The sequence below is a fragment of the Pollicipes pollicipes genome, unplaced genomic scaffold, assembly GCF_011947565.3.
Source record: "Pollicipes pollicipes isolate AB1234 unplaced genomic scaffold, Ppol_2.1 Scaffold_6138;HRSCAF=7277_pilon_pilon_pilon, whole genome shotgun sequence".
In the NCBI taxonomy this organism is placed as follows: domain Eukaryota; kingdom Metazoa; phylum Arthropoda; class Thecostraca; order Pollicipedomorpha; family Pollicipedidae; genus Pollicipes; species Pollicipes pollicipes.
In genome coordinates this window covers 12775885-12799673 of record NW_023596818.1, presented here as the reverse complement: position 1 = coordinate 12799673, position 23789 = coordinate 12775885, and the positions used below count along the sequence as shown (strand labels likewise).

The 23789-nt window shown below is 50.8% G+C and overlaps 1 protein-coding gene and 1 long non-coding RNA gene across 2 annotated transcripts in view; one reads left to right on the top strand and one right to left on the bottom strand.

The window, feature by feature from the left end:
* LOC119105318 (post-GPI attachment to proteins factor 3) overlaps positions 1–16806 on the top strand; it is a 40974-nt gene extending 24168 nt beyond the window's left edge. The window contains exons 7-8 of the mRNA XM_037228786.1: positions 6133–6337; positions 6676–16806. Coding sequence (XP_037084681.1) covers positions 6133–6337; positions 6676–6736 — 266 coding nt within the window. The 3' untranslated portion in view covers positions 6737–16806. The remainder of the gene's footprint in view (positions 1–6132; positions 6338–6675) is intronic.
* Positions 16807–16894: 88 nt separating this feature from the next.
* LOC119106490 (uncharacterized) lies at positions 16895–23748 on the bottom strand. The gene is made up of 5 exons (XR_005095151.1): positions 23629–23748; positions 20906–21049; positions 19609–19738; positions 19079–19220; positions 16895–17124 (listed from the first exon to the last, which is right to left on the bottom strand). It is a non-coding gene; the product is annotated as an uncharacterized LOC119106490 (long non-coding RNA).
* Positions 23749–23789: the final 41 nt, after the last annotated feature.

The following is a 23789-nucleotide window of genomic DNA, read 5'->3' as shown; positions in this document are numbered from 1 at the left end:
TGTCCTCTATTGCCTTAGTTTGCTGAGGATTGCCTCAGTTCGCAGTGACTGTTAAGCTACCTCAATGTTCTGGGCAAGCATCGTGTGACTCCAGCCTCCTTTAATCCGCCGCGCATTTTTCCATGCCTCACGCCATTTCCGCACTACAAAGCAACGCTTAGGAAATTCCGGTGCAAAGCAGCCCATTTTAGGCTTGCTTGATCCCCTATTGAAGTCAGCAACTCGGCACAAGCCGTCTGTGCATGAGATAGGGTTTTCTGATGTATTGCATATGGTGCTCTGAATTGAAGCATGATCTCAGCTGGGACGCTGCAGCCCTGCTCCTGCAAACAGATCCTTGTCTCGGAATATACAGATCTGTCTCTGATTCCATGATTCCTCACTTTGGCCCACCCATATAGGCTGAAGCCGGACTTGACAATTTGTCGTCGCTCCAAATGACTCTACAATCAATACAGAGGATCTGTGACATGTGACCCTACAGTAATGTGAACCTGTCTGTCCGCTTTCTGATTCGACTTCACGACTTGTTCCGAGCCCGAGCCACGTGCCTCCCCTCCATCAGCTTCAGTCAGCTTATCCCTGAACTTGTTGATTTATTTACGACGGCCTTTGGACTGGCAGGTGACAGGAAATATCCACTTCGATATTTACACGAAACAGATGGCGCTGATCGCAGGCCTCGACAGCCAGATACCACAGCTTATATCCGATTCCATTTCAGCCAAATCGATTCCGATTCCGACCAGTGACACACTGAGCAGAACCCAACGCTGACTGAGTGGCGGGTCACACTGTTGAGTTGACTTTGATCATGACTAAGAGACAAGCGATGATTTTGAACTTGATTCCGGTGATAGCATGTATCACAATGAACCGTTCCATGTACTACAAGTAGGCTTGCTTCTGTCGTGTATTCTGGTCGACAGCCTTTGCATGTATGATGTTCATGTGTCGGGCTGCTGTCGCAACAAGAACAGAGGTTAGTACTTACATTCCATCCCTTTAGAACTTGAGTAAGCATTCTAGTCACTTTGAAATTGTTGTTTGGGAAGACCCGTGGATTATTTCACCCGACGCACATGACTCAACTCCAACATAGACTCATGCAGGTTTGAAACAAACCTGCTCTTCCTCGCCCGGTCGAAAGTATGATTGGTGCTGGAGGCAGCTGGATGGTTGTGTGAGCCCAAACCCAATAAGCCCAATTGTCTATCCCCGTGGAAGGCTTTACATTTCTTACACTTCTCAGCCTTGGGTGGCAGGACGTATGGAGCATTCGGGCAAGTTGCCACTGGTTGAATGGGTAGCACAATCCAATTTTGTGGCTTTCTGGCGACAAACATGCCTTCTTGGTGGTCCGTAGCAACCAAAAGGTGTTGCCCCGCTTGTGGCTGCACCAAGTTGCTCAACCACGACATCTGTGTCGAGCGATTCTCCAGAAAACGCTGCACGCCGCATGTCCCTTACTATCAGTACATTTCCTTCCTCTGCTAAATGTGATTAGCGAAACCCGTCGCTGATGACAGAAGGCACGAGCGACCTCCATCCCCGGAGCGTCACCGACCGCGGCCTGGTCTCACGAAACGTGCCTGCAGGCGCCATGGGACCGGGCGGCTGGCCGGCGGCGGCCAGCGACGTGGTTCGAATGGCCCGGACCGGGACCTTGACCTTGTTGTCCGCAATCGATGCCGCGGCCGCTCCGTCGCCGGTCACGTGACGACCCCCGTCCTGCTGTGGTGGTCGCCCCTCCCCCTCCCCGCCCCCCGTAAACCGGAGCCCCCGCCGGCACGGTAACAAAGAGACGGCTGCGGCGACGGGCGGGGTGTTGACCTTGTGGTGTGCGCTCAGCCCGCTGCCTTGGTGGAGGCCCTGGGCGATCGAAGCACAAAACAGGCAGCCTCGGCTGGGATCCTGGATTCATCGCAGTCGCATTCACTGGGGGAGGTTGGCGTGGCCTGCCTTTCGGGTTTTTAAAGGAACCCTCTGAACCGACGAATGTTTTGTAAAGGAGCTCCAACTAGCTCGGTTTCAATGCGTCTTTCACTTGACTGAGAGGGCTAAATTCCTATCAAGTCAGTTCATCGACTTTTGATTTTGTTCTTTGTGATCTTCACGACAAAAATGTGAAGCAGTGAAGCTCAGCGACGGATTCTGAGCTGACCTTGCATCACCTCTTCATGTCCAATATTCCTGTAGGTGGAAACTGAAAACTTCATCAGCGATTGTGTCGCTTCTTGAGGTTGTTGAAAGTTAGAATCGAATCCTGGAATTGTAGACGTCTTAGCTCTGAGGACCGATAAAGTCCACATTAAAGTGGCAGATATCAGCGGTGGTGGAGCGGTCACCCGAGGTCAATGTCTCATCAGGTCGGGCCTCCAAAACCGCTCCGCGCATTACAAGCAGGCCTTCCGCAGCGCAAGCGTCAATATCATGATGGACATAAACGGCGTATGTAAGAGATAATCAAAGGTTGTAGTCATGGGAGGTCATAGACGGCGATGGCATCACTGCCTCCGATATCATTCTAGGCCGGGCCTGAGCATAGTGCTGACTCATGAGGCTGGGTCATGCTGTGATGGTGCGCGTGCATATCAGACTAAGAACTGTGTCGAACTGCCGTCGGGATGATGGATGTGGGTAGGAAAACGTCCCAAGGTCATGGATCGGTCAGGGATGACGCTCGTAGCAAAAAGTAGCACGTCCTGAGTTATGTTCTGCTAGCATGCGCAACGCTACGTGCGGAGGTACATTCACTTCGTTTGATCCAATCTGGAAACCCGACCGTAAGAGCTCACGCATTACCCGCAGAATAGTTGCAGACCACGTACGGTACCCAGTTACGACCTACCCAGATAGGGATACAGCTGCTCCCGCCTTTTGCCTTCATGCTTAGGCACTGACACCTCGGGCGTGAATCCGCAAGGGGGTCGTGTCTGCGTTCCACCCCGCGCTGCTGAAGTCCAAGATGGAATACCAAGCGTCGGCGCGGCTCAAAATAGCGTGGATAGCGGAGCCAGACCCCGTCAAACTCATCTTTTCCTGGGCGTTCCAAGAGGCACCTTAAAACTGTCATCAATTTAGCTGCCTCCGATCTCACCGTTCCGAGATTTCAGATTAAACATAAAATACGGGGAAAGCATATTTAGACGAAAGGAGCTTTTCCGAGACCCAAGTGGGGACAGCCGTCGCAGGTAGCAGGCAGGCTTCACCTCAACATGTCACGCCCACGCGCCGAACTCGCCGCACCACCTACAGCTCGTGTGCACACAGCCGAAACCTTTCACCCAGTACCCTGGCAATGTCCCACACCCGTCCCTCGCGCTTAGCGGCCTCCGCCTCCGCTCGGGGGGGGGGGGGCGCAGCGGAGCGCCCGGCGCGCCGTTACGACCCCCTAATGCGCGAGGACGCCCCCGGTGGCCCACGGCCGCCCTCGTCGGCCGGAGGACGTGCCTCCACCCACCGTGCCTCCTGACGAGCCCCGGGGGCAGCTGGGGGCGTTGCCCGGCGCGTGACGGGTCGGGCCAGGCCAGGTCACGTACCGGAGCGCCGGCACCGTTGGCGGCTCGTTTGGGAGGAGTTCGCCCGCCGCAGGGGTGTGGCGTGAGAGAGCCGGGTTTGGGTTTGTCAGCGAGGGGCGAATGTCTCAGGGTCGAGCTCGGAGTCGAGGTCGCGTCCTGGAGCTTATGGGGAGCGGAGGCAAGGGCAGCAGTGATGCGGACTGTGACTGCAGGCTGAGCCTGGGCGTAGCTCGGAGTCGAGGTCGCGTCCTGGAGCTTATGGAGAGCGGAGGCAAGGGCAGCAGTGATGCGGACTGTGACTGCAGGCTGAGCCTGGGCGTAGCTCGGAGTCGAGGTCGCGTCCTGGAGCACATGGAGAGCGGAGGCAAGGGCAGCAGTGATGCGGACTGTGGCTGCAGGCTGAGCCTGGGCGTAGCTCGGAGTCGAGGTCGCGTCCTGGAGCTTATGGGGAGCGGAGGCAAGGGCAGCAGTGATGCGGACTGTGACTGCAGGCTGAGCCTGGGCGTAGCTCGGAGTCGAGGTCGTGTCCTGGAGCTTATGGAGAGCGGAGGCAAGGGCAGCAGTGATGCGGACTGTGGCTGCAGGCTGAGCCCGGGCGTAGTGCTAGTTCATGAGACGGAGTGGTGCTGCCGTGCCGCGGGCACGAATCAAACAATGAACATGGGCTGAATCGTCGTCGAGACGGCAGATGTGAGTAGGAATAGTTTTGAGGTCATGGAAATGTCCCGGATGGTACTCACGACGGCGAACGGGTTAGGGTGTGGGCCTAGATTCTGCTGGCTGTCTGGTTGAAGGTGGCGCGGATAACACAGTCTTATTCCTCGTAGAGAAACCGGAAGAGTGGATAGATAAATGCGTTGATATTTCGGCAACATGCCTGTATCAAAACGAATAGCAGTTGTAAATTCAAAATTGCCTGCTGATGTGGCAATATTTTGTTTGGGTTCACCATTAACGATTCTGAATTATACGAGTCTTTAGCCTGATGGAAAACTAAATGCGATGAATTTGCATTTCAATTGCCTCTTCTTGAAGGAAACTTACCTAAATGAGACAGTAGTAATGGCATTTTTCCTCGGAGAAAAACCAGGAGAATGGAGATATAGATGCGTTGATATTTCGGCAACAGGTCTTTATCGCAACGATTAGCACTTCTACTATTCGTTTCTATCTATGTCGCCGAAATGTGGACGTATCTATATCTCCATTCTCCGGATTTTTCCCCGAGGGATAAGGCTATCACCACTGCCTTGTCTATGCGCACAATGTTCTCCGCAAATAGGCCCAGTAGGCCCAACAACTTCCGAAACCTACTTCATCTGACTAGTCAAAAATTGGTCGCCAATTTTGAACTAAATGCTGTAAATCTTTTCCATCAAGGCATGTTGCCGAAATATCGACGCATCTGTTTCTCTATTCTCCTGGTTTTTCTACGAAGAGTAAGACTATTGCTACCGTCTTACTTGTATGCATAACGCTACTCGCAAAGGCACTTGACAGCTAGTATGAATAGCAGTGCAAGACTAAGTAGCTACTTCATGCGGTTTCACATGGTTCTACAGCTGTTTCGCGTAGTTTCACGTAGCTCTATAGCTGCTTTATGTGGTTTCACTTGGTTCTACAGTTGTTTCGCGTGGTTTTATGTGGTTCTACAGCTGTGTCACTTAGATTGCGTGCGTTATTTTGGGCGCATCTACTTTCTTAAGCAGATTTCCTTCAAGAGAAAGCAAGCAAAATGTGGGTCAGTCGCATTCGCTTTTCCATCAGGATAAGAACTCAAAGTATTCAGAATCGTCAATGGCAGCCCCGAACAAGATATTGCCACATACTTCATCATTGACTGTTCGTGCACGTTCCATGATGTAGATATTGACCTGCACATCACGTCCGTGCCATTTCCGGCACTTATCATTGACCAAAACCGATCGGTGCAAGGCATTAATCTGAATTCACCCAGTTCAGCAATCATGGCATAGACAGTGATGCGTGCGGCATGGCAATCTGTCTTCATGAACAGAACGTGGCACTCTCTGGGGATCTGGAGACGAATCCACTAGCAGGAGAGACGGCGTCGGGGGCTTGATCAATCTGGTGTTACCGCTAGCCAGCTGGGCGCTAGTGTCAGAGGTCACTGCCCCTGCCATACAGTCGATGCCCTCCGTTCGATACATGATACGCAAGCGTTCGTTACGATGCGGCCAGAAGTTGACCTGCTGGCTAGGAGTAACGGAAGTTTGAAAGAACGGATGTTATCTTCGTATCCTCCCTGGGCACGTTCGCTCCACCATTGCCGACACCACCAGTGGAGCAACGACGGTACAGTGTGCAGCTAACTGCACCGCGCGTAGTCCCGTGCTCCCCGCAGTGTCAGGGTGTGTGTGTGCGGTAGCAGTTTGAGCACTGGTTGAGTGGCGAGCCCTGAGCACCACAAACAAACAAACAAACAAAACATAGCACGTCCTCAAGCGGAAATGGCAGGCGCGCGGAATGGCACACGTCCGCCGCCAGGCAGGTATCCTCAGCACCCAACCAGCCTCAAAATGGGGGGCTCGTCGAGCTTGTGATACAGACCGGGCACCGCGGCGCCGCTGATAGCGCCATCTCTCGGCAGGCGCGGTGGACGTGGCTGCCTGGCTGGCCTGGTGCCACCACCAGCGGGCGCACGCCACTTACGTCTGGAAGTGCGCGCTGACGGTGATCCTGGTGTCGGTGACGATCTTGCTGGAGACGGCCGACTTCCCGCCGCTGTCTTGGGTACTCGACGCCCACGCCTTCTGGCACCTGAGCACCTTCCCGCTGCCGCTGCTCTGGTACAGGTGAGGACGGGGCGGGCATGCCGTCGCTGCTCTGGTACAGGTGAGGACGGGTGGGCACGCCGCCGCTGCTCCGGTACAGGTGAGGATGGGGCGGGCGTGCTGCCGCTGTTCTGGTACAGGTAATCAAAACGCTCGTACGGTCATCTTGTGAACACAGCAGAAACCCAAACAAGTAGATTTGGCGGCCGTGTTTTCTGCTGTCATGCTTGTGCAGTGCTCAGATGTCTGTCATGCATGCACAGTACCTACGAAAATACAACATAGGGCGTCCCATTTCCGGGGCATTTGGAACGTCCAAAACCAGCTGCCATGCCTAACACTTTTTGCCCTGTTTCCAGTTTCCTCATAGACGATTGTCTGTACCTGCTCGGCCAGAAGAAACTCAACAAGAACGTATGATATTCGGTGTACTTCATCCGACCCAAAGTACATCCGATGCGCAATCAGCCGGCCCCTCGTGGTTTCTCAACAAACTCGCAGTTGCCCCCATTGCCAGCAGGCGGCAGCACGGTGCAAGCGCCACACCTCAAGCAGTGGTTCACATCGGTGAGCGCTTGCGGACCAGCGCGGGGTCGTGCCGGGTCGGACTGGGTCCTGGATCACACCGTCATCGACGTGCCAGCTAGCTACAACCTCAGCTGACTGCGCGAGACGGTAGTGCCTCGCCGGCAGGGGCGGCCGCCAGGATTCTCAGCCCTGAACTCTCACGGGATTTTGTACGTTTTGTAGCTTTCTGCAGTGGTGTTCTGAACTTATATTTGCCTACTTGTACGGCACCGCCTTTGGTGTCAGCGTGTAGCTTTTTTGGAGACGGACATTGAGCGAGCTGTGTGTGTACGAAGAAGTAGGCTGGAGGATATTTGCATCTTCGTCCTCGAGTTGTGCATCCATGTGACTCCTGTTCTTCTGCAGCGCGGGGTTTTGGATTTGGGGCGTCTTTCCCGCCAAAAATGCGCTCATACCGGCCTGTAAATACTTGATGATACGACGCGTGGTGCAAAGATGTATGCAGATAAGACAACAGAAGCTGCGTTACGTGACAATCAGTTTTCCCGCGAGGAGGCAGACCACCTATGGTGGACCTCTTCCCCTTCCAACAACTCTGCACGCGTCTTTGCTTCCTCCACGCGAGTCGAGCTTGTGGCAGCGGACATCCGCGCCGATGGGGAGGTCGGGTACAGGTTTCGGACCGACACACGCGCGTCGGCCGGACACTGGCGGCTCCGATGGCTTTCCCAGCGCAGCCTGCCGTGCCCACCCTCACAGCGCGTGATAGCATGCCGGGTCTGGCTCCGCGCCAGCAGCGGGGCTTGTTTTGTACAGAGCCTGGCGGCGCCCGGGCCGCCTTCGCGTTGCTGATTTTATACGTGGGAGAGGGTTAATGTGGGTGAACAGCTGGCGGCGAGGCAGACGTGCTGTGTGATGTCTCCACTGCGGCTGGCGGAAGTCTTGTCGAGCCGCTGCTGTCGTGGTATGGCCGATCTACCTCGTGCTCGGTGTTAAATTTAGTTGCCGCCGGTATTTGTACTCTGGCTCCCGATGGGCACGCACCAGGCTAGCTGGCGTCGGTTTAGCACAAGCTCATTGGGCGTTGAGCTCGGGTCCGGTGGACTCATGGAACTAGTACCTGGACGAAGGCTGCAGCTGCAACCCTCATTTAACCCTCAGCCGGAGCGCGTATAGTTTGATCGAGGCATGCGCCCTTCCAGCGTTGAAGCGCTGGTCTGTCCCACTTGTCGCTCCCGTCAGACGCCCAGGCTGGTGCGTTGTCATGCGCTCAAATGCTACTGGGCTCTGTGTCCTCTGCGGACACGTTTCAGCGCACAGTCCACGCATAAGTTCACGGGTGTCTGCCGTTTGTCCGGCCTGGACCTCTGGATGCCGGACAAGATCAAGTAAGACGCGAGCTTTTATGTTGTGCTGCGAAGCGGTTTGATGGTTTTGGTGGGACGTTTCTGCCTTCTCCCATGACTGCCGAGAAAGCAGTGCATCAGCCACCTGTTTTGCGAATCGATTGGACTGACTGTACGTCTGTGATATGAGTCCTGACTCTCGGAGAGATCTGCTCAGACCGACGAAGCGATGCTTTTCTGCTCCTTCGAGGAGGTCTGGTCATAAGCTGTGTATCGTGGGCGCATCAGTTTTGCTTCGTCCTGTGCTGGGGAAAGGCCTGTTCCTCAGACAGGGCTCAGTTTGCGGCACAAATTTGACCCGGATTGCAATGGTTGATCAAACGGGCGTGCGTAGTAGGATATTGTTGCAGTGAGTCATTGATAGCGATGTTTTTGTCACATGGTTTGCACAATTGTTATTGTAGATTATGTCATTGCCGAATTACATCCGTTCACCTGAGTTGGTTGACGTTTATAACAAACACCGATGATATTGGCGTGTCGCTAAACTAACCTCGTTGCACGGCGCGTTCCAAAACTTGCCACGAACAAGCCGTACATTTAGGAAACTACGTTAAGTCGAAATTGTCTGGCATTGTATGCATGCACAAGTTTTGTGTCCAAAATATCATCCGGGGACCCCGATTCATGATCACGCGCGATGTCGCCACTGCTGGAATGATGGGCATTGTTTCTGGGGACTCTTGGGCGTCCCGTGAATGAGCCTTTCCGAGCAAGTGTTTGCTTTAGCCACCGGCTGTTGTGACTGTGAACTGGATATTGGAAATGCGTGGTGGTGATTTCTATCCAATATTTGTAACTTGACATTGGCGTTTGTACCCCTAACTTGGAATACAAGTATGTGTCACGTGCTGGCATTTTGATTTCGTGTTTATCGCTATGGATCACAGATGGATCACAGAAGGCTGGCTGTAGTTGCGACGCACAATTTGACGCTCAATTCTCATGGCGCACAACAGTGCAAGCGGCTAAGAGTGCCGAGAAGAGGACCCCAAGGTCCCAACTAATCCAAGCTCAGTGTCTTGCTCGAAAGTCGAAGGTCCAAGTCCTCCTACACTTGATGAAAACTCTAGTCATAAATGAGTGATCTAGTTCCGAAATGAAAAGGTGTCAAGATAGCTCATGGAAGACAAAAAAGGCCGCATTGAATCCGGAAACGGAATTAAGACTGATAAGACGGTAGTATAAGCCTCATTCCTCGGATAAAAACCAGGAGAATGAAGATATAGTTGGGTTGATATGTCGGTAACATGCCTTTATCGAAACGACAGCAGAAGTGAATTACTAAAGAACTCCTTATTCCCCAGAATTCACTTCCGCTATTGTTTCGATAAAGGCATTTTGCCGAAATATCAACCAAACTATATTTCCATTCCCCTGATTTTTATCCGAGGGTAATACTGCTGTCTTATCTATATGAATAATGCTCCTCGTTAATGCACTGAACAACTCACGAAATCAAAACTATCTGGTTCCCAACCGCCGAGACTAAAAAACGCGAAACGTTCCTTTCCTTTCTTTCATCTTGGATAAAACACTAGTTCCGGTAAACGACGGGCTTCCAGCTCAAATTTAGGAAATCGTTTGCCCACCGTAATGTTACAATACATGCTTGCGTTAAAATTAGCAGCGGTTACGAAACACATATTACAGCAGACATGGCAGCTCTTTAGGAAACAAATGTGGGCGCTAGAGAACAGCACCTAGGCTTACTCTCGCCTTGGCTCACGCTATGCCACGTGTTTTTTTTCACGAAGTGCTCCGACTAGTTTTTCCTGTCCTTAGATTTGCTTATCTACATTTACAATATTCGCAGCACTGAAATCAGCTTGGCTTATAAGATAGTAAAACCAATATGAGGTTAAATAAGTGATATAATGTTCTCATTGTGTTGTGATCACTAGTATTTTAGGTGATGGTGGCAGCAAGTCCGCGGGTGCAGACTTCCAATACCGGAGTGCGTTCGGACGAACTCCTGTGCTTTCGCTCATCTACAAAGGCCACATAGCGTACGACCATGTTGGGGATAATGGATGAGCAAAGAAGAAGCCGCCACTTACACACGAGACGAACAGAACCATTCATCGTTCAGAAGCAGCCGAGGAGCAGTACTTGCGTTACACGTCGGGACTGAAAAAGCCGAGTCCCCAGTTATATCTAACGTGCATAAAGCAGAACAGGCATTACACCTGCAAGACGTCCTGGGCGTTGGGGGATGAGTGAGGGGATAACACGCTCGGCAAGTGTTACCACGTAATCCCAATATCACGAGCAGATAGGGGCAGAAGCCTTTGAACCTCACACAAATGGATTATTGCAACGCATTGGAATGGTGCCTGTTGCGGGTGCTATGAAAGACAAACAGGTACATTTATGAAACGTTTGCGCACCGATACACAAGTTGCACCGCCCGATTTGTGAGTTGATGGAAACAAAATTTGTTAACTATCAACCAGGCTAGGTATGCTTATTCTAACCGAAAAAATCCGTAATGCAAGAAAGATTTACGACACGATGACTGACCACAGTATCGTAGACGACGTAAATCAATTTTCGTGGACATTGGTCACCAGTGATCTGGTGTCTACTTCTTTGTAACTGGTCTGTTCCAGTTGCACCTAGATGAGGACACTGTATGCTATATTCTAGACCGGTTCCGAAAATGACTACCATGGCCTCTGTCCGGTGGACAACAGATACAATCATGAATCGGCCGGCGCCGAGGTCGCTAAGCGATCGATAAACGACGCATTCGTCGACAACGTGCAAACGAGATGTCACGTTGTTGTCGCTGTTTATCCAGACATGGCAACGGTACCCAAAGACGCGTTAAACGGGTGAATCCGTGCGTAACACCCGCGATTAACCGGCAGTAGACACCAGCTCACAGCCTTGCCGGTGCGATCGTCCGTTCCCGTTTGCGCCGAACCGTGGTGGTCTGCTGAAGCGGTGACACCCAGTCACCCAGATATGCATCCGGTTTCGACCCGTGTGGTGCAGCTGTCTGGCATTTAGGATATTGCACGCGTTTCGTGTTTTTCGACGTAGGGTTACGTTTTGCGTGCACTACAACGCTGCAGAAGAACTATGCCCTTTCAAACAGCCTGGACGGGACAATAAAGTTGAAATAAATGCTTTTCGTACAGTTGAAATCAGTGTTCTTCGTTGAAATAAACGTATGGTTAAGATAAATGTTATTCGTGTGGTTGCATACTGCACTATGCCGTGTCGGTGTACCAACAATATATTAGCTTCCAGAACTCGTTACGACCAGGCTATGTTCTTGCGAAACCATCACGTTTAATAAACTCACACGTGGTTGACGACCTCGCTAGTGACACCAGTAAGATGTTTTGTGCGGCGTGCTGGACGAGCGCGGCGTTGCCAGATGTCAGAGCTGTCGATTTTGCCGTAGCTTTGCCGAGAAGTAAGCTAATGAAGCTAAACATTTTCGGCAACAAATGTCGGTACAGTTTGTCTTTCATGAAAATTTCGTAGGTGGACATACAATGAGGTAGAGTTTGCGCGTTAACTCAAGAGGAACATTTCTTGGAGCATTGTCAGCTATAATCCGGTTAGGCTTTGGAATTTTGATGCAAACAATTAATTGGCGGTGAATAGAGGTTTTGGCGATTAAAACCAGGTTACAAAGCACGCAAATAATTAGAAGAATATGCGTCAAAGCAAACGGAACTAAGCGCCCATGTCGTTTGCACGGCTGAATCTGTCTCGTCGTAGACCCCAGTGCATGGCATTTGGGATAAGTCTATTTTAATGCTGTCATTGGCTGGCGTCCGGTCGATTGCCGGCGCACGTATGGGTTGGATAGTTTCGGCATTCATTGCTGGGTTGTAGTCTACTCGACTACATCGTTCAGTTGATGGCACGGCTCCATCTGCCCTGCTTATTCAAGTGCGACGTAAATATTTAACAAATAATGACTGAAATCATGGCTTGCAAATGAAACCGCGTGACCGTCTGCACACCTTGAACTACACATTTTCCAACACAGTTGTCTGTTTTTCCTCAGCCAGAATTTGTAAGTCGCGCGTCGGCGCGACGTCGGATAGTAGGGATCTAGACCCGGCCTCGATCAGAACTCTTCAGCATTTTGGCAATTTAAACATTCATGCTAATGAAAAAGAAGGGCGATGCTTTGGTGACAATTGCAGAAAAGGCCGTTCTCCTAAAACCGGCGGCACGCAAAAGCCTAACAATTTCTATACCACAGTTTGGAAATGATTGAGCTTTGTGTTGATGAAAACTGAATGAGACCGTGGCCAGTGGATGCAAAGCAATCAGCTTTAAGGCTATCAGGGCGGCCGGGATGCAGTAGCTCAAAACTTTATCACGAGCTGAATAAGACTCGCCGGACTGCGGCTTCGCTCATGCCCAAAGGCACTATTCAGTAGCACGGCCACGTTGCTGCAATAATTGCAATATTGTCATTGCAGTGGTTGGACTCTTTTTTGGAAAAATGTCTGCTTCGCTTACTTCGACCATGACTTCAGACGCACGCGTGAAAGAATCTCTTAGTCTCAGCTTCGGATGAAGTGTGGTCGGTAGCAAAGCTCCCACATAAGAAAAGGAAAAATTTGCTAAGGGCGGGCGTGCCAAGACCTTCCATGTCATGTGGAAGATGTCCCTGTGACATATATAGCCAAGAGCCTGGGCCACAATTGTCTCGCAGATTGAACTTCATGAGTGGTTCGGTCGATGTAAACGCAACAAGTAACGCTTAATTGAGAATGCCAGTCGCAACATTTGTGTGAGGTTTTGAAATGTAATAGCTATATTGAAGACCATTCGATGCAGTTCGCAGTCTTGTCCTTCTCAAGACCTAAGACCCTCTAGTTGTTAAACTGCGCGCCCGCGAAGATGTGCTGGCTATTTCGGGGGGACTATTTTAAGGTCACCCAGGCGTAAATTACGCCATAATAACGTCATTTAAATCCTGAAATTTCATTAGCCATGTAACATCAAGGTCAAGAAGAATATGATTGTCGAGTTGTTCATATCTGGCGGTCGTGAGTGCGATTTCCAGATATGACGGTCGTCAATTGCCTTTCTGTGCAAGGTACATGACGTCATCAAACAATAACGCATTGAGAAGCATATTTACTCAACAGACTCAACAGTATTGTCTAGGGCAGTCCTTTCCACTTAGAGAAACGGAAATGGTATTGTCTAGGGCAGTCCTTTCCACTTACAAGCATATCAATAAGAATAAGTGAGCTCATGTCATCATATCTGATGTCTGCTTCCATATTTTCAAATGCGAACCATTCCCTTTAGCTTACGTTGCAAGCACTTCGTACATGTCCGGCAGTTCTCCTCATTGTTTTGTATTCTATCATTTCGGCAGTCTTCAACATTCATATACTTTTACTGGCAGTGGCGATTGCATCGCTTGAAACAAAGAGCAGGCATACCGCGTATCATCTCTAGGCACGTGTCACGTCAGGCGTAACGCTCATAAATCCTACAAGTACAACCATTTGCAAACGCTGCGAGCAAGGTCGGAACATGTTTAACAACTGGTGCGAGCTTAGGAACAGACAAGGCAGTGCGAGAATAACTCTTTTACATCCCAATTCGTCTGCAAAAAGGAAATTTACTCTGGCCTGGGAAAGTAAAACTACAAACTTACAGCACTTCTATGACGTTTTAAAATCGCTTAGGCCCCTGATGGATGGCAGAGATTCGGGGAGATCGTATCACTAAGCCTACAAAATCCGAATTTCCAGTCGAGTACCACTTTGCACACGCTTTGGGCAAAACGAGGCAGATCTGCGAGGAGCTTGCTTTAAGCTGTTAAGAGTTCTTCATTCGGAATCTGTGATGAACACTTTGCGTGGCTTAGCTGCTTCGAGAGACGTGAGCGCTAACATCGCGCCCTGTTTCTGGTGAAACCCTTGAAGCTTTGGTGCAGATATAGATCGGTGGTGTTTGATGCAAAGCACGCAACTCAGTGATCGTTATCTAGCAGCGAAAGGCTTTGCATATACAGGTAGATGCGTTTATAAAGTGATGAATGACTGTATCAACATCTCATGAAAAGAGTAGTATCTTTGCCGCGTTGCGTACTCTGACACGATGTCTTTGGCAGCTCAGAACTTACAAGCTAACAGCTACAGGAATTTGAGCACAGTACATTCGGCCTGACTGGAGTCATTCGTACAAGAAGTCTTCCGCCGTTCCTGGTAGACACAAGTTGACAATCTGGAAAGGAGAGCGCATCAAAGTTACACCAGACAGCGATAGGCGCGTTACAAAACTATGTACATGGGCCATGCCACGTCACCACCAAAGAACGTTGCTCCCAAAAATTATAGAGCCGAGGCCTGAACAGCGTAGTCCAGAAGAGATGGTAGCGTCTGCAGAGGTAAGAGAAGAAACTAGTGCGGCGACGTGCAATTATGCAGCATTTGCAGCATTGTAGGTATGTTTTATGCTTGATGCGGATGCTTTAGACGGGCATTGTGTGTGGTTATAAACGGAGCAAGCGTGAGCAAACTTGTTGGGTTTTGTAAGCGGGGTAATTGCCACCAACGTAAAGCTCATGCTTGGCCAAAACAGCGCACCAGTTTTTAACAGTAACGTGCTTTTACAAATAAAAAAACAAGCATTTGGTGTTGCTTACCTGTGCATTTAACCGACTTGGGAGCGATGAAATGGTAGTATGTGGCCATATTCAACAATGGCATCGAAAGAGCAGTCTATATCTATTCTATATGTGTAAGAGTATAATTATCGATAGAGTTTAACGTTGACACTAAGCAAGCTTATGCCGGTGAAAACCACGGATCAGAGAGAAATGTCTTGACTGCTATTGCATCGAACCCCTAGCACAATTTCGCATGTCTGGGGCGCATGTATTTGTAGCAGTTTAATCACTCCACAGACCGATTTGAAACACACAGCATAAGAAACCTGAGCGTTCCAGTAGAGTACCTCAGCATAAACAAGCCTAACCAACACATCGCCATAGTTACAATGAAACAGCACAGGCAAACAAACTAGAGCATCTTCAGCCCCGAGACTGACGCCAGATGAAGTATGATTCGATGACATTGCTGTTCGAGAGAATCGCAGTTAGTTGGGCAGCGAATGCGTTAGGTTCGATAAACACGTGGCCTGCGGAGGAAGGGTCTGGGCACTACGCGACCAAAGCCATACACAGCTGAGGACTGACACTGCAGCGCCGCTGCGGAAGGGCAGACCCAGTCGCTCCCAGCCAGTGCTAGAGCCCCTGCCGACTGCCGAAGACACGGTCGACGATCCAGCACAAGTCTCGGTTCCGTCCGAGACTTCAGCATGCGTCAGCGCCGGGGTACGTTGCTCGCGGCGTCGCGGTTATTGAAGCCAGCGGGTCTCAGACAAGAGCGGCAGCGCGTGAGGGGAAGTGGAGATTATGGCGCATAGTGCCTGACGCGTCCGATGCGTCTCAAGGCCGCGGCGCAACGCTTCCGGGGGGGAAAGCCGATATTCAATAGATGGATGACACATTGGGTATCCAATACGATGCTTGTGGTGGCGACTAAAGAAACGGGACGCAGGATTTGGTGGAAGGGGTATCAGGTTGGGGTGAATGCTAGTATTTTCCAAGGTTTTTATCAATGTAAAATGTGCTGAAACTTCCGCAAATATACAGGATGAATTGTCAGTGGTGATATGACACAAATGTGATGAATAGTTGCCACGACATACAATTCAAATCCCTTCCTTCGGCGAAAGGGTTTGCATTTTTTAGTAGGATGAAAATATTCAAGCCAACACAAGTGTTTTACGAGTCGCTTGAATTTTGGTAATGGGATTCGCCGGCGTAAACGCGACGCTCTTGTTCACTCGAGTTAACTTGCCCGCAAATTTCAATACAGCAGATGGGTGGTTAACAGCCAGATGACAAATGATAACAAGAGACGAACAAACGGATGAATTATTAGCTGGAAAATGGAAAAACTCATGAATTCTGCGCTGCGACCATTCTACCATTTTTCTTCGCAAGCAACAACTTTGTAAGTGTTGCGCGGGAGGATGTTGGTTGAGGAAAGAAATGCGTTCCAATTTAGCACGCATTTTTCAGAGTTTAAGCAGCATGATAGAGAGTATCTTACATGTAACATTTATAAGCTCTACTAATATTATATGAGTGAGGAACTGCTGCTGCGTCCGCAGTAACGCAACAATTTGTTTCGGATAAAGCACTGAATCATATACAATTCGTAAGCAACCCACAACAAGCCTAATCAGACCTAATACGGTCTTTTCCCACTGGAAACTGTCCACCAAATAAAAACAAAACAGAACGGGGACGCCGGGCATCAACCGCACTACCACCACACTCGTTCGGGCCTCGGCGTTACTCTACGGCCGCTCGGCTGTCGGCGCATGCGCGCTGGCCACCCAGGTGTCGGGGCGGCGGCGACGGCGGCGCGTCATCCGCTCCCACCTGGTTGTGCTGGCGCTGGCGCTGGCCCGGGGCCACGGCGTCGCCGTATCGCACCACCACCGGGTCCACCGCCACCTCCACCTCCTCCACATGGATGATGGGCAGCCGTGGGGGCCGGCGCGGCGGCGCGGCCGGCTGCCCCGTCTCGTCCGCCGCCGCCGGCAGGCTGGGCCGCCGGCCCGGCACCACCGCGTGACCCAGCACCCGCTGGTACTTCGCGCGCCGCCACCCTAGCGGCCCGCCGGCTGGCGGCAGCTCGGGCTCGCTGCTGACGCGCTTCAGCTGTCCGCTACTAGGGGCGCTGACGTCGCTGGCGAGCAGGTGAGCCTCCACCAGGCGCGCGCACGCGTGCCGCCCGCAGAAGTAGGCCCACTCGATGCAGGTGAGGCCGCGGCCTGGGTCCTGGATCAGTGGGTCGGCGCCTGCGGCACGCACGCGCTTGGCTGAAGCGTGGATAGTGGAGCTCACCGCCGCGACACCGAGTTACTTCACAGGCGTGGTTTGGAATTCGGATTTACAATCAGCGAAAGATTATCGCCGCATGTAAGCCGGTATGAGGCAATTGACAGTCACTTATTTCACAACATCGTTTTCCCTGTCAAGTCGAATCTTATCCATCTGAATCATGACTATGAATCTGAGTCTGAATCACTAATCCCACATTCATCAATGTTGACAATGCAATATAACGCTGAAATTAAAATTAAAGTGCATCCCTTTTCAGGAACAAGAGCATGCGCTGCGGATTCATGATTAGATCATTAGAGGCATGACCTTGGCAGGCCGTGGTGTACTGGCGCTCGCACCGTCGCCCACTAGAGCCATGACCTTGGCAGGCCGGGGTGTACTGGCGCTCGCACCGTCCGCTCGCTACACATCCGTGGTTAGAATATCAGCCGACCTCTTGCCGGACATTCCGGGGCAAGTTTTATCGGCTAGGTCATTGAATTTGGAATGTTCTACTTTTTGGGTGATTGAGGCCAAGACGTAGGGAAAACATTAATGCTGTGAATGTTTATCGGTAACAATGAATGAGCTATGTGCATGTATAGATTTAAAGACATACTCTGCGTGCATCTTGACCACAACCTGCCACATTTAAGACCATCTTCGGAGAAGGTGACGCTGGTGGCTTCGCGGTCTGTTGCTGGCGCATTGATGGGTCAGACAGTGTGGAGAGTGTTCAGTGAAGTATAGACGGCACGTCCACCTGCATTACACAGCTGGCTCCGCATATTTGTCCGCCCGGGCTGAATATGTTTTTTTTTAAATTCTAATATATATATATATATATATATATATATATATATATATATATATATATATATATGATTTAAATATATGAACTAGTATAATAATATGTAATATATAATAATACAATATGTAATAATAAATACGTAATATATATGATATATAATTTTACTATTTATTAATTTATAATAATATAATAATTAAAATAAGAAATTTAACAGCAGCTAAAAGAAACGTCCCAGAACGGAAGGGTATATTACTTGAGCAGGGGTTACCCACGTTTTTTTGCAGTATGACTGCTCGTTTTTCCCTCCGGTTTCCCCTTTTTCCTTCAGCTTTTTGTGATTGGAAAATCTTCAGTCATCCATGCTAAACGATAGGTAGGTGAAAAAATGGGGTAATACAGCGTTGCAGAAATATGCCACCGCCGAACAGTCAGTATGTAAATGCTTTGGACATATCACGTAACAGCTTCTAGAGAATTATGGTACGTGCTGCTCAGGCTGTTGTGGCGATGCGGCCAGTGCTGGCAGAGATGCAATCCTGACAAAAGCGTGACTATCCGTGCCAAGCCGGGCCGCCGAGGTCAACAATTTCCGGTTAGAGGACAGACGGCTCGGTCAGTAGCCTCGTTCGTAAAAAACGAGGCTACATAACGATCAATAAGTGTTTACATAATAATGAAACTACGGTGAGAACAATATGAATAAAACAAAAAGTCCATGTAATAAAATGATTACACCCAAGGCCATTGTGTGCTGGCCAGGTGGTATTTCGATTTGGTAAAAGGGTGTTCATCAGAATCACGCACTAACTTTCAATGTTTGTTGTAACAATGGTTTAAACATCACTGAATACGCTCATGGTTTACCTGATTTAGAGACTGATAGTCAATGGATGTTAATGTATAACAAAGACCAACGCCTATTGCCCATATCAGGACCATTCTATGATATATTTTTACAGCATCCTGAACCTCAGTCGGAGAGCTTCAACGGCAGAATCATTCTCCGTTGGTTACATCGCATACCAGCGTTTTCTATTGCGGCCAATGAACCACGCGAGCGCCGAACAACCAGGGTGCGGTGGTCTCTACATTCATAAGATCTCGCCTCCGTTCCTTACCATGTGCGAGAAGTAGTTTAGGCGCATTTGCTTTTTCCTTGAACACAGGCCTTGATGAGAGGAGTAATTCCCTGGCCGTTCTTAGCATCCACTTCGATCTCCACATAGTTCTCCAGCAGCGCTGTGACGACTGCAGCGTGTCCTGAAGACACAACCCGATGGTTAAGACGGCCACCGTTTCAAACGACGTTATGAGCTGTGCGCAAGCGGCAGAGCGGTGACTGTGAAAGTTAGTACACGTCGCTTGGAGATCGTTATGAGATCTCCTTGAGCAATGTGTTTGGTTCTTCGGATGACACGCACATACTTGATAGCCGGTCACCACTAACCACTCATTGTTTGACTCGCCCACGAGAGGAGAAAGGTTTTGACGCAGACTAAACGGGGTCCAATGTCACCTTCGACGCTGGATTGGCTCAGTGTCATGTGCCGGTTACCTGCTTTAGTTTCGGGGCGGATCGCAGATTTCATGGGGGTAGCATGATGTTTGTCATCCCACGGGGGCGCCGCAGCGTGGCAGGGTCACTCACCAGCCTGAGCAGCGTAGTGCAAGGGAGTGTTGCCGTCCCTGTCCGCCAGGTTCGCATCCACGTAAGGCAGCCGGGAGAACTCCTCCACACACCGGCCGTTGCCATGGATACACAGGTGACTCAGCGGTGTCTGGGGAACAGAGGGAACTAAATGGCACGCTAAGATAATCATCCACAATCACTGCGTGCTGCATGTCTTGCATTGCGTATCATAGAAAAGATGTTATGACGAACAGCAGGGCGCATCCTTAAAGCCAAGATGCGTATGGAGCACAGCAACACAAGATCTTCAAAATATGTGACAACTCCCCCCCCCCCCGCATCAGCGTGCGGCAGGCATGATCCCTGCGAGGTCATGTACCATAGTAATTAGGACATCAATTTAGAAGTGTTTAGCTATCTGTAATAGTAATGCATTGTACTGCTTGTTGCATATCTCTGCGCAATTTACGGGATATTCCGGGACATAAGCTATCAGAACCACGTGTTATACATTAAACTTCAGCAATACACCTAAGACGTCGGGCAGATATTTTCCAGCAGATGTTTCCTGCCCCAGCCAATATAAGCAGCACCATCGTCAGAATCAGACGGACCACCATGAAAATATATGGCGTGAACAAAAGGACCAAGATCCTGGAAACAGAGGCCATTTGACGTTATTATTAGCCGGCGGGGTAACAAGAGCCGCTGTCAGTCTGCCCGGGAAAACATTCCACCTTCTCACCAACCGGACACGACACAGGGATCAGTCCGTCTCGGGCGCCAGGCTGCTCTGCTGGATGCAAACAGCGCCGGCCTGCTCACTGCTCTCTGTGTGCGCTTTTCCTCTCTGTGGCTTCGGTAGTGATTATGTGTACCATTTCTGTGTGATTTGTTTGGGTGCGCTGGAGGCGCGTCGTCCGTCCACTTGTTAGTCTTCAGCTGTGCCAGCTGCATGATCCGTCTGTCTCCCCGCTTGGTTACACGGGTCGTATGACCTGTTATTTGTCGTATGACCTGTTGTTTCGGCCGTGGTGGCTGCCCTCACTCACCCTTTTCCCTGTGCCTGGTTCCCCTGATTGCGCTGACTGGCCCATGTTTACAGGCCAATTGTGTTAGCTAAGCTGATCTCCTCCACAGCCTCTGGTTGAGATAGCTGAACTAACCATCCCCCTACCCCCTGACTGGCCTTGTCGCTTTATTGATCCGACCTCTGTCACAGTCATTGAACTTGTTGGGCACTGCTTAATCATACGCAGTCGACACACCCGAAAATTACAAATCAGTATGATCTGGTTGTGCGGGTTGCACTGACCCGTCCGCTGCCGTCCGTCTGGTTGATGGTTGCGCTGGACGCGATCCGCCCGGCCACGATCATCACCTCGCGGAACCTAGGTCGTTCAGACGGATGCAGGCCTGCATGAACTGCTCGTGCACGCTGCTGGCCGTCATCTGGTCCCTGAAACGGCGCACACGTGTTCACTACTCGCCGTCATCTGGTCCCTGAAACGGCGCACACGTGTTCACTACTCGCCGTCATCTGGTCCCTGAAACGGCGCACACGTGTTCACTACTCGCCGTCATCTGGTCCCTGAAACGGCGCACACGTGTTCACTACTCGCCGTCATCTGGTCCCTGAAACAGCTCACAAGTGCTCACCACTTGCCGTCATTTGGTCCCTGAGACTGCGCACAAATGCATACTGCTGGCCGTCACTGATCCCTGAAATGGCGCATAAGTGCTCGCTACACGCCAAAGACTGAAGCCAGCTCCCGTGGATCGTGTGTATGTTAGTCTGGTCTGCTGCATGATAGGAACGCTTTACATGAAACGAATTGCCCAGTGCCGACGAATATTTGTCCGACCTCTCGAACACGTCCTGTACACCATGCACAACTCGAGCACTCGCTCACTCACACTCGCACCTGGAACGCATCTGGTTCTCATGCCAGCTGGTCACTCTCACTCCGCCGACTTCTGTCTGCGTCGACCACTAGATCACCGCCCCATCAGCCGTCGAACCACCCGATCACGTTCGCTCTCTCTCCACTGTAGACGCTCCTTATTGGAATATTTACACCGCTTGCTACCTAGAGATGGCTTGTTCTTTTCGTCGAGGAGCAGCGACAAAATAATCATCGGGTGATCAAGCCTCATGCCACTCAAGTATCTTCCATCGCGTCTTTCCAAGCAGACGACGTGTTGTGTCACAGCGGCCCATACCAACACACGACTCCCACATCCGCCAACGGGACTGCCCGGCGCGTGCAACAAAAAGCGTCTCGCTCTCGCCTCCCGCCATTTCCGTCCAGTTCAGTCAGCACTTGGCAGTGGTGTGGGAGACCCATCGATCGTTAGGTCACGCGCACGTCAGACAGAGACACACGAGCGCAGCCGATCACACCGGCTGGTCCCACGGACGCTGACAGCTCGCACGTCATCAGCCTCTCCTCCAATCAGCGGCCGCCGTCAACATCCGGCAGCGAAGGACCGTCTGTCTCACAGCGAAGCTTAACCCGGGAGAAAATCATGAGGAGCCAGGGGGGGTTTCCCTGGCGAGGAGCCTGTGATCAGGATGGTGAGGCCTCCTGTCCGGGTGTCCGATACAGCTGGAGGGTTCCGGGCTATTTCTAAACAAGGCTGGTGTGTGCTTAAGGTCAAGGTCATGCTCCAGGGAGTTAGACTGGGTTCATGCCAATTGCCTATGACTGTTACTGAGTTGTGGCCAGAATCAATATTGAGGAGTCGGTTGCGTTTGAGCCTGGGAGGTGAGCATCGGTATAGAAAGTTACCGATAACCACCACAAAAGTGCATGAATAACTGCTTTTGGCCACATTGCTTCGCGTTTGACTGTTGCCGCGACAGTATCATGCCGAGGCAGTTATATTTCGTACGGTGACATTGCATACAACAATTGTGGCATGGTATCAAAAGTGATATTTGAAAAATGAAATTCACTGTGCAAGTGAATTAACTACGGGAAGATGAAATGTAATGCGTACAGCAAGTCCATTCAAGCGCAAGTCTTTGCGGTAATGGTGAACCACACCACACCATAAACGGAAAACTGTTCAAAGAAATAGCACCACACAACAAAAACGGACAAGAGAATTTTTGTTATTTGCGACATTGTGCGTGCCATTCGCTGATTGAGACTATGCATGCCATTCGAGCTTGATCTGCGAATCACGACGGGGGCTTTGAGTCTGATATCTGTGGTTGATCAGGACCGTGAGACTGTTGTAAGTCCGAACAGAAAGTTATAGTTGAGTTCAAAACTTTAGTGTACCTTCGAGGCTTTTCGGTGCATGTTGCACTGGTCAAGGGAGTTCGCAATTTTTTTACGATAAGGAACGCAGTTGTTGCGTTGGTAGTAGTATGGTAATGGTGTAGGCTGCAAATGACTCAGGGCCTTATTCGAAACTGCTTTATTGCACGCGCAATAGATTACTCCAAATGCCGTCTATAAATCACGTTACGCATTAAGCAGAAGGAGCATGTAAGCGAGCGTAAAAAGTGTAGCAATGGGGAGGAGCGCATTATTTTAAATCTCCCCCCCCCCCCCCACATGGCAAGTGGTTTCAGTAAGTTACCAGGTAGCAGTAAAAGAAGTATGGTAGCTTATTCACAGGCTATCATGCATTTGGTAGTGTAAAGTTTTAACTTCGAGACGCTGCCCTCATCATAGAGTCATGATCATCATTTTGTTTTTGCTTGATTTGCTCTGATTGTGCGCAACGCAGCGATGCACCACCAAACGCACCCATACGGACGTGGTCCGCCAAACGCATCCATCAGGCGTGGTGAGCCGAACGCACCCATCCAAGCGTGGTCCACCGAACGCACCCATCCAAGCGTGGTCCACCGAACGCACACATTCAGACGTGGTCCACCGAACGCACTCATGCAGACGTGGTGCACCGAACGCATCCATCCAAAAAGGATCCACCGGACGCACCCATCTAAGCGTGGCCCGCCGAACGCACCCATCAGCCGGGCGATCGCTCTCTCGAACGCTTCGTACCGAAGTCACTCACCTGGGCTTGGTCTGTATCTGCTGGGCGACGACCATGCGTCGGCGGAGCGGCGCCATGGAGGGCGGCGCGCCGCGCGGTGACGCCGAACGCTCCCCGAGCCGCACCAGCCGGTCTCCGACCTCAGGCGAGGAGGCGGTGCGCCGGATGCGCCGCTGCCGCCG